At 41.7% G+C, this 10957-nt stretch overlaps 1 protein-coding gene across 13 annotated transcripts in view; it reads right to left on the minus strand.

Moving 5' to 3' along the window:
- The window catches only part of LOC121290549 (integrator complex subunit 6-like), a 111387-nt gene that overhangs the window by 100182 nt on the left and 248 nt on the right, over positions 1-10957 (minus strand). For all 13 annotated transcript variants that reach the window (XR_005945828.1, XR_005945831.1, XR_005945829.1 and 10 more), the window contains exons 2-3: positions 10840-10917; positions 7803-7952 (exon numbers count right to left, since the gene is read on the minus strand). Coding sequence is in view for 4 of the 13 variants with exons in the window: in XM_041211068.1 (XP_041067002.1) it covers positions 7803-7952; positions 10840-10917 (228 nt within the window). In the remaining 9 variants the exon portion in view is untranslated. The remainder of the gene's footprint in view (positions 1-7802; positions 7953-10839; positions 10918-10957) is intronic.

A 10957-nucleotide genomic window follows, 5' to 3' on the forward strand; every position in this document is an offset into this window, starting at 1 on the left:
ATTTCTTTCAGCTTAAATTAAGATATTTGGAATCCACGTCTCAGGCTCTTCCAGGTAGAGATTAAATCAAGAATGACTTACTGAGCGGAACCATCATTCCAAAGCAGTAAAATGACTTTTGAATTGCAAGTGAATCAATAGCTCCTCCAATGGTTTAGTGAGTAAAGACATGACCTGGTGTTGGTATATTACAGAGGCGGCCACTGATTGATTCCATGTCTGGTTTGTGCAGAGTTCACCAATCCCACCATCAGGGTAACAATGTCACAATCAGCATTTAGACTCTAGATTGGCAACTTGGGGTGGGGGGTGTGAGGCAAGAAAGTAGTGAGACCAAAACTTACTTCCAATTACTGCTGGATAAATGTTGGTGGGGACATCATTAAAGTCAGTCTTGGGCCAAGCTGTGGTGGTAATTTTTCACCCTCTCTTTCAAACTCAAATAGCCTGATAATATTTACTATCCAGGCTAATGCACTAATAGGCTATTGGGAATGCAATGGTGCCTAACCCAGGTAGTTCCTATGTCAGCACAATAATGGACAAAAATCATAAGCCAGGGACGAGGAGGCCGTTTAGCCCATCAAGCCTGCCTCTCCAGAGAGGGAAAGAAACACTAATTTGTGTGAAAATGTTTTTTTTTTAAAAATACAAACACCAATATAATCAGGCGTTTTACAGAATAAATTAGTTCAAGATGAACTCAGTTTGTTTCTTCCTGATCTGTCCCAAACAAATAACAACTGCAAATCTTCAACTCAACTGGAAAAGGAAAAAAGTTGCTTTGAAATGATTGAACTTACCAGAATCAAAGCTTGAGAAGTTAGTTACTTTGATTTGCCTTTTTAAAAAAGAGTAAATAGAAAGGCACAAATCTTCACAATTTTACAACAGTGCTAAACTTGCTCTATTTGAGAAGTTCAATCCAACACCACAAAAATGCTAGGAATTCAGTTTTTGACAGGAGTAAATGTGGCCACATTTTTGCCATATGTATGGACATGTACACTCAAATATTGCTGCACTTTATTGGTCTTGTGATACAAGAAAGCTGAATTTTAAAGGAGATCTGTAATATTGTATATGTTTTACTTACATTTGTGTGGAAAAGGTTCAGTACTGTGTAATGGTGGGCTTGATTGAAAAAACAAACTTGGGTGCTGAAAGAAAATCCTACATAGGGTTTAACTTGAAGGAGAATGTCATGGATGACAAAGCACTCTTCGGATAAATTGAGCATTTGGTGACGACAGACTGATACAAACATTTAACCCAGGTAGTTCCTCATCTTTCATTTTCCATTGAAATCACAACATTGAGGGATTTAAATTGTATGAAAAGCATTGTTTGACTCTGCACCATCTTACAGAAGTTCTAGATGAACAAAATATTTTCAGGCATGAAGCCAGAGACATTACACATTGCACTACATTAAGAGTCCCAACCTGTATCATCAATTCGGATTATAGAATTCCAGCACTGCAATAAAACACTGACTATATTGTGTCAAATCTTATTGCTCCACCCACCTCCCAGCTTGTCTCTGGTTGAAGTCATTTATTCATAGCATGTCTTGGAGCTTAAATTACTGCAGGAGCATTCTGGGAACAGAGGCAGCCTGAATGCAAGGTGCTGATTTTTGTGCTTTTGCCAGGAAGGGTGTGAAGCTAATATATTTTGTCTAATGATGGTACGATCCAGTTGAAAAATGGCATTAAAAAAATCCAATCTCTGCATTTATAAAGTAAAATAAAAATTGAAAGCCTCAGGTCTCAGCCAGTTATGTCAATTTGACACTGCAGCCTTTCCTGACACATTGTGCTCCTTGAAGGCAATCCCAAAATTCTATTACTGGTTTGTACAAATACTAGGCCTATTTCTTGCATTATGGTGGGCTTGATTGAAAAAACAAACTTGGGTGCTGAAAGAAAATCCTACATAGGGTTTAACTTGAAGGAAAATGTCATGGATGACAAAGCACTCTTTGAATAAATTGAGCATTTGGTGATTACAGACATTTAATACTAGGATGAATACTAGGAAAACATGATTAGTAAACATCACTTTAAAAACCAAGAAAGTGACAAAAAGTGACATGGCTAATTAAAAATTGATTTTACACCAATAGCAATAAAGCTCAGAAACAGTGGCAACTATATAGAAGACAGAAACTTTGCTTTGTTAGTGTGTGGGCAAACCACAGGAATTATTGGATTTCAGATTAATACTATGGAATAATCTATATATTGCAAGTCAGTATTGCTTCCTTCCTGTGCCAACCAGAAGGGTTAGAATACTCTTCTGTGATGTAATATTTAATGAGAGAGTTTTTCACAAAAGCTTATGATGTAAAATGTAGACATCAGCTCTGTGAACTGGAGTGAAAGACTTGAAATTTTGAAACTTACATAGGGCATTCATTCAATGATTTGAAGAGATTTCACAGCTGCCGCGATTTTAAAAATGTCTAAGGTCAATTTAAGTACTTAGCACACAGAGAAAACTGGACATATGCAGTCATGGAGAACTTTTCCTTGCAGTGTGGAATGCCTTTCACATGATGGGGTTGGCACACTGAAGCCAGGTATGAACTCAGGGTTCCAAAGGCAAACTAGGCATCACTCGTTTGCTCAAAACATTTGCGTCCTCCACCAAAAAAAAAACTCACCTGATAGCCATTGTCCACCTGCAGGAAAGTGTTGAGACCACATGACATCAGTCCAGTTGAGTCAACCAGATATTTTTCTTTGACAGAAATTTATGCCAATTATAATTTTACGCCCACTTTAAATTTAAAAGTATAAAAGTTCTCATACACAGCAAAACCAAGGGAAATGAGTTTCCTGCCTTTAAGATTCCAACCAGTGATTACTAAACTGCACTGTTTAAACTATGAAGCCTGTTAACACATTTACAGCACTAAATGAATGTTTTTGTCACCGATAGCTTGAGCAGAATTTTAGGTAATGAGTTTTGAGTGAGTTAAAATTGGATCCCTTAGCACAATAGGGTAACTATGCTAAGAGTGAGAGAACTCATTATGGTGCAAATTGGATATAACGCACGTCTCACTATCTTTACCAAGTGTTTCATGTCCAATAGTGATTAACATTTTTCTAATCCAGTGTCATCAAAGGTCAAGAGCTTCCACAAGGGGGAAGGAGAGTAGGGGAAAGAGGAAAATGGAATAAAAGATCAAAGTTGCTTGTACAGAATGCTAGACTTTCTGCTTCCTAATCACCTAGACAATAATATTCTGATATCTCTGAACTTTCCCAAGCATAATAACTAAAGGACAATGATGAATCTTTACCTACGGTCACACTGTTTTGTTTTGAACTGGTGGGGGAAAGAGGTGAAAGAGAACAAAGAGATTTTCATCATCACATCTACTGTGGAATCATTATTTTTCACTGGAGTAGAGGCCCACAGGTACCAGCCTCCCCACACCCCGAGTGGTGCTTTTTCAACTGTGAGCTTTGAAAAAGAGCGTCAGCAGTCCCAGAGACCAAAGTCACAGATGCATTTTCTCACAGGTGGATTGCAATCAGGACCAGGAGCCCCTCCTGAAATTTTCCCCTCCCTTGGGGAAACTGTCACGTCCAACCAACCCAAGATCAGTTCAGCATAAATCAGAAATCAAACCTGTGAAATTCATCATGTAACAGTATCCATGATGTCTACAGCAGCACAGAGGAGGGGGAGAGGTGGTTCCTATATTTTGCACTCTCTCCCAAAGTCTTCCTGCCTTGTTCCATAAGCAAAAGGCAATAACTCACTAAGATGATTATTCATGTGTGGGAAGGAGCAGGCTATTGTGGGGGAATCAAAGTCCAACTTAACCGACATGCATAAATGCATTGAGCATGGATCTCTACTACTGCCACAGCCAAGATCTGCTAAACCAAAGACTAAGTCTGGATCTTGATCTGCCTTGCTACTCTGAATATATTTGGTATAGCATCAAATGAGCTGTATTTTAAAAATAAATTGCCTCACTGAGCCTGTCAACATAGCAAACAGCACAAAACCAATTACAACTTTTACTCATGGTCCTGTTCTCCTGCCCAAGTGGAACAGACATTATTGCAATGGGTAGAAGTTTTAATTTGCTAAATATTAAAGGTTCACTTCCAAATCACAAAGTTACAAAGGCTTTAGTGGTGTAAATGAGCCAAAAGCACGGACAGTTGAACACATTTCTAAAACTGAACGTGCCCAGAATCCCAATGACAATCCATTCAGCCGCTGATTGAGTCACGGCTCCTGAATGAACCCAATGCCTTGAGAGAAAGAGCCCACATTTAAATCCCTGCTCAAGTTTATTTCACTATTATGAATTTAAATAAGCGGTAAAGGCACCAATATAGTTCAAGTTTGGTGTGAACTGAAAGCTTTTCCATTGCTGAATGAGTTATAGTATACTGTTGACAAGTGTGATCAAATTACCTTTACTCACCATCACTAGAGAAGTAATCCATTTGACCTCTTGGAATGTAATTCCCATTAGAACCTCAAAAGTACATCTTCAAAAAGAGGGCGCAATGCAGACAGTTCATGGGACTTATGCAAGTGCATTTTGAGCCTCCCCACACATGAGCAGTAGTTTTATGGTTAACTTTGTAAATAGGTGGACCATACAGACAGGCACAGGCACTCCAACTGACCTCAGATCACTCTCTGGTGACAGTTGCTCAAAGTGTGTGTATCAATGTTGGGGCAAGGACAGGATCAAACTCAGCTGTGATGCCATGTGGTTGAATAATCCAGCCCAACTCACTGCCTATGATCTGTCATTTAGAATGGCTGCTTGGACAAGGTAATGGAGGGCACTCGAGCATGGCATAAGAAAAACGTAGCAGGAAAAGGAGCAAAAAATTAACATCAAGCTGGCCTTGAGGCACACTAAATTTTAAAGTTATTCAGGTCCAAATATTGCTCAGTTTACTGCAGGATATTTGGAAGGAAGCCAGTGTCTTACAATTCACTTATGCAGTTAAAAACTTTCACAGGTTGTTTTTTGAGTTGAACAAGAAGATTAGAACAAAAATTGCTCAGCTCTGCCTTCCACAACTTCCAGAGGATTAAACATGATGAGAAGTCGCTTACATAAGGATTTCTTAAATCCTAAATCACCACTACACTACAATGCAGGTAAAGCAGCATGTTATGGAGCAGGAGGCTTGCAAAACTCATCTTAGTCAAGCTTTTCAGGACAGTGGAAGGAGGTAAAAATAAACAGGAAATAGGCTTGCTATCAATTAAATAATCTTTCCCAAGCTGTTCTTCCATTTATGAAAGCGGGCAGCTCGAAAACTTGGAATAGTAGAAGGTTGGAACAGTTCACAACTCAGGAGTGCCAAGGCAGGAAGCATTTTTTTCTTAATGTAAGTGAAAGAGAATATCATTTTTTCCAAATGCTGCTTTATGGAGGATTAACAAGCTGGAAGTCTTTACCATCACCTTTGGAACCTGATGAGCCTTGCTCAGTGCTGTAAAACTCTGTGTTCCATCACAGGGGCTTGGCGAATGCAAATTCACCCCAGTTCAAATTGCTTTTGTTCACCAACACTTACGTTCTGTAAATAAGTAAGCTATTCAGAAATAGGGATAAGCTACTTAAAACTTTTGCCTTCAATTCTTTGTTTTCAAAGCAATGTTTAAAAAAAGGTCAAATATTTAGAATTAGGGAAAGAATAAGCTACAAAATAAATCTATTGTTATGTCACTTGTACTGGAGACTTATGAATCTATACTTCTAAGATGGAACATGTTGCTTTTTTTAAACAAAAGAGAACCACATGCTTTGTGAGATCACATCTTCCCGAACAGATTCCCCGATAACTAGGTCAGGGTAACCTGAAAAAAAAAAATCAGAATCTTTCAAGCTGCAATGGAAAACAGTAATTGGTGATCAAGCGTTATTGGTATTTGTAAATTGAACACACAAATATGCACATGGCATCTTCAGTGGATCATTATGAACCCAAATTAACTGTAATGATCAGGCACAAGAAAAACTCACACTTAAATCAACATGAGAGCACAATGCATTAATGGCAAGACACTGGTTTCAATGCCAATCTCAAAACACAAGTGTTTTCAGTTACAGTTGCCCATCACTGTCATCAGATGCAGATCAGCAGAGGCATGGGGGTAAGCCAATAAGGACAACAAAAATAATCAGCGCTGCTACCTATTTGGCAGGTGCTCAATTTCTATATATGTACACTGGCTGACCACAGGAAAACTTCAGAGATCTGTAGTTACCACACATCCTTTTCCAGAGCCTAGCTTTGGTTAAGTTAAGAAATGGGAATAACATGCTTGCACAAAAAAAAGTTTAAGAATATGGTATAACAAGATATTCATGAAGGGTACTTTGGAAGTAATATCCTGTATATGCAAGCGTTAGTCTGATCTAAAGAAGCGATTTTTCTTTAAAACTCAAATTGGCCATAACACAATGTGAATTCAAGTTTAAACTCAAATTTCAATTTTAAGCCGGATCTAGGAAATTCACTGCAAACAATTTCAAGCACAATTTTCTCTTTTCACCCAACCTGCATTAGGTTTTTCTTTCCCTTCTTTCAAAGACTTTGTGCTTGGATACAGCTCTTGTGCCACCAGTTACCTTCAGTAACATCCCCAAGGGGCCACTGTTAAAACATGTCTCAACAGCAAGTATCACCAGGTTATTCGACTGCTAGAATGGAGGCCAGCTCACCATCACACCCAAACACACTCTCATTTGATTCACATCCAGCTGAGGCAACATCAGTGACAACACTGATGATAATCCCGTTCAATCCGAGACACTGAGGTTAACTTTGTATGACCTCCAACCCAGCACACATCAGGGATCAAACTAAGGGTTTTCCTGATCTCTATGGACCTCACTGGAAAAACTTGCCAACATGGAGTGGAGGGCGCCATAGTTCACATGATGACTTGCGGGGCATTGCAGGAATATGCTGAAACCATCACAAAGTAATTGGTCAAAAAATTAGAGGGCAGTTGAGGAGAACATATTTTCTACTCGGAGGGTGGGGGCTGTCTGGAACTATCCGTCTGAAAGGCTGGTGGAGGCAGAAACCCTCATTGCTTTTAAAAAGTGCGTGAATACGCACTTGAAGTATCATAACTTACAAAGTCATGGACCAAGAGATAAAAAGTGGGAATAGGCTGAACAGCTTTTTTGACCAGCACAGGCATAAGGGGGTGAATGGCCTCCTTCCGTGTCACAAATTTCACTCATACCCCACTGAATGCTTGGTCCATAAGTCTTCCCCTCCTCTTCTGATGGTACATACTGAGATATCATCCCACAAGAGCCAGCCTCCATTTAGTGGCCTAAGTGGCTATTATTCAGGGAGATGGAGTATTCACCTTTCCAGATCAATCTTGCCCACGTGCATAAACTTTTCAGCATGGACCGCTGCATCACTATCAGGATGACTCTCCTTTTCCTTAACCCAGGGGTACGGTCATGTTGCCAAACTGGCTGGGATCAGGTAATTAACCACAGAACAGCAATCAGGCCTTGGGATCTACCAAAGTACCATACCAGGCAGCATATTTAATCCATTATAATTAAGGGGGGAGGGGGAGAATGTGGAAGAAGGGTAATCAAATTGCTGAGCTCCACAAATATGATGTGATTTGATTCACCCAACTCCATCCATGTGGTTTCCTGCATTGAGAACTGTAAAAGGGAGTTTTTATTGCACCTGTGTGTGTAGAAGATTCAAGTTTTTTTTTTGTGTAGAATTATTAGATATTTTTACTCGTGTTAAACATACCTGCCCATAGTTGTCTATTCCAGTAACTAATCTATTTAAATTTAATAAATCAAAGGATGTCCTTAAAGACTGGCCAAGAGTTGATAGTCCTACAGCTTGAAGATTTTTCAATTCGTTCATGAACGTTGCATGGTTTTCCTTCCAGCCAGCCTGAAAAATAAAACATTTCAGTCATGCTTTCTTGGTTCAGATGCTTCCACTTCTTTCATCACTTAAGTTGCAGGAAGCCAGTTTTCACAGGACATTGTAGCAGGATATCATACACAAAAGGTACAGAAATTTGTAAAAGATTAGTAAATTCACAGTATCAATAAAAGTATAAAATGCAAAGCAGTGTAATAGACTCTACATTTAGATTGTTTTCCTTTTTCTTCCAGTCCCCCTGCCCCAAACGCATAGGGAACACAGCACTCCAGACACTGGCACTGCATCTAAATGACTTTTAGGTGAAATTAACGAACGTGGTCTGTACTTAGATTCAATTATTTTTAAAACTATACAAGTAACTACCCTTTTGGTTCACCAAACCCCTCTCCGTCCTAATGATCTAGTACTTCAAGTCTGATGCCAAAACCTCTACCACTAACTGACCATGACAAGAAAAGCAAGTGCATCACAGCTATGCCTCTGTCCAGTTTTCCCTCTTCACATTGTAAAATAGCTGTTCCCCAGCCCCCATTACCACCTCAAATAGTCAACGGTATCCAAATAACATGGTCGAGATAGAAACTCTGGAGCAAATATTAATTTAAACTGCATCTGCCACTTCCACAGCACAGTAGTTCAACACACTGTGTTCTGTGTTTTTAAGTGTTTCCTTTGCTGATGTTCGTGCTTACTTCCAGTTACACAAAAACAGGTTTAATTATAATTACAGAAAACTGACAGGCAGGGAAAAACAACAACTGGCCCATCAAACCTTCAGCTGCCAAGACTCTAAGCTCTGGAATTCTCTCCCTAAACCTCATCTCTTCTCTCTAGTTCTCTCTTCCTTTAAAACCTATCTTCCCCATCAGTGTGGCTTAACAAGAACGAGATCCAATACCATGTGCAACATAAATATTTAAACTAACTGCTTTTCTAGATGGGAGAAGTCATTTTAAACAAAAAGGATGACTTAGGCTACCCATCCTCAAGAAAGTCTGGGGATTCGCCTCTTTCTGTCGATCTCCTTTAAGAAGCAAGTCTGGACACTCGCCTCGTTCTGTGGTTCCCCCTTTAAGAAGCAAGTCTGGGCGCTCGCCTCTTTCTGTCGTTCCCCTTTAAGAAGCAAGTCTGGGCGCTCGCCTCTTTCTGTCATTCCCCTTTAAGCAGCAAGTCTAGGCACTCACCTCTTTCTGTCATTTCCCTTTAAGCAGCAAGTCTGGGCGTTCGCCTCTTTCTGTCGTTCCCCTTTAAGAAGCAAGTCTGGACACTCGCCTCTTTCTGTCATTCCCCCTTTAAGGAGCAAGTCTGGGCACTCGCCTCTTTCTTTCGTTCCCTCTTAAGAAGTAAGTCTGGGCACTCGCCTCTTTCTGTCGTTCCCTCTTTAAGAAGCAAGTCTGGGCACTCGCCTCTTTCTTTCGTTCCCTCTTTAAGAAGCAAGTCTGGGTGCTCGCCTCTTTCTGTCGTTCCCCTTTAAGAAGCAAGTCTGGGCAGTTGCCTCTTTCTGTTGTTCCCCTTTAAGAAGCAAGTCTGGGCAGTTGCCTCTTTCTGTCGTTCTCCTTTAAGAAGCAAGTCTGGGCACTCGCCTCTTTCTGTCGTTCCCCCTTTAAGAAGCAAGTCTGGGCACTCGCCTCTTTATTTCGCTCCCTCTTTAAGAAGCAAGTCTGGGTGCTCACCTCTTTCTGTCATTCCCCTTTAAGAAGCAAGTCTGGGCGCTCGCCCCTTTCTGCCGTTCCCCTTTAAGAAGTAAGTCTGGACACTCGCCTCTTTCTGTTGTTCCCCCTTTAAGAAGCAAGTCTGGGCACTCGCCTTGTTCTGTCGTTCCCCCTTTAAGAAGCAAGTCTGGGCGCTCGCCTCTTTCTGTCGTTCCCCTTTAACAAGTCTGGGCGCTCGCCTCTTTCTGTCGTTCCCCTTTAAGAAGCAAGTCTGGGCGCTCGCCTCTTTCTGTCGTTCCCCTTTTATCAGGAAGTCTAGGCACTCGCCTCTTTCTGTCATTCCCCTTTAAGCAGCAAGTCTGAGCGTTCGCCTCTTCCTGTCATTCCCCTTTAAGCAGCAAATCTGGGCACTCGCCTCTTTCTGTCCTTCCCCTTTAAGAAGCAAGTCTGGACACTCGCCTCTGTCATTCCCCCTTTAAGGAGCAAGTCTGGGCACTCGCCTCTCTCTGTTCTCCTTTAAGAAGAAAGTCTGGGCACTCGCCTCTTTCTGTCGTTCCCCTTTAAGAAGCAAGTCTGGGCGCTCGCCTCTTTCTGTCATTCCCCTTTAAGGAGCAAGTCTGGGCAATCGCCTCTTTCTGTCCTTCCCCTTTAAGCAGCAAGTCTGGGCGCTCACCTCTTTCTGTCCTTCCCCTTTAAGCAGCAAGTCTAGGCACTTGCCTCTTTCTGTCATTCCCCTTTAAGAAGTAAGTCTGGGCGCTCGCCTCTCTGTCATTCCCCTTTAAGGAGCAAGTCTGGGCGCTCACCTCTTTCTGTCCTTCCCCTTTAAGAAATAAGGTCTGTCACACACCCTTGTGAAAACGAGTCACTAAGGATTTCTGCGCCACCCTTGGCGTCACTACAAAGTCGATTTAAGCATCTGAAACTCTTCAAGTTAGCATGTGCACATCACTAAGCACCCCCCCCCCCCCCAGCCCCCTTTTGTGTTTATGCTAAATAAGGTGGCGTGTCCATGGGAAAACCATCTCTAACCACCACCCCCCCACCGCCAATCATCCTGAGCTGTGTAGCAGGAGGAACATGTCGGCCATGTTTACTTAGGGTGTCTGAGGTGGGGGGGGGGGGGGGGGGGGGGAAAGAGAGAGAGAGAGAGGAGGGGAACCTCTCTCCCCAAACACACCAACCCACAAATCAAATAAAGACCGAGAAAAGCCCAGCGTGAACGAGGGCCGGGGTTTTACCTTGATACCGTACGGAGGATCATCGAAGGTCACCAACATGTACCTGTCTCCCCGGCTGGCAGGGTCCCGGGCTCGCAGCTGTTTGTGGGGGGGGGGGGGGAAGAAGATGGAGGAGGGG

Source organism: Carcharodon carcharias, chromosome 18 (genome assembly GCF_017639515.1).
Source record: "Carcharodon carcharias isolate sCarCar2 chromosome 18, sCarCar2.pri, whole genome shotgun sequence".
Lineage (NCBI taxonomy): Eukaryota > Metazoa > Chordata > Chondrichthyes > Lamniformes > Lamnidae > Carcharodon > Carcharodon carcharias.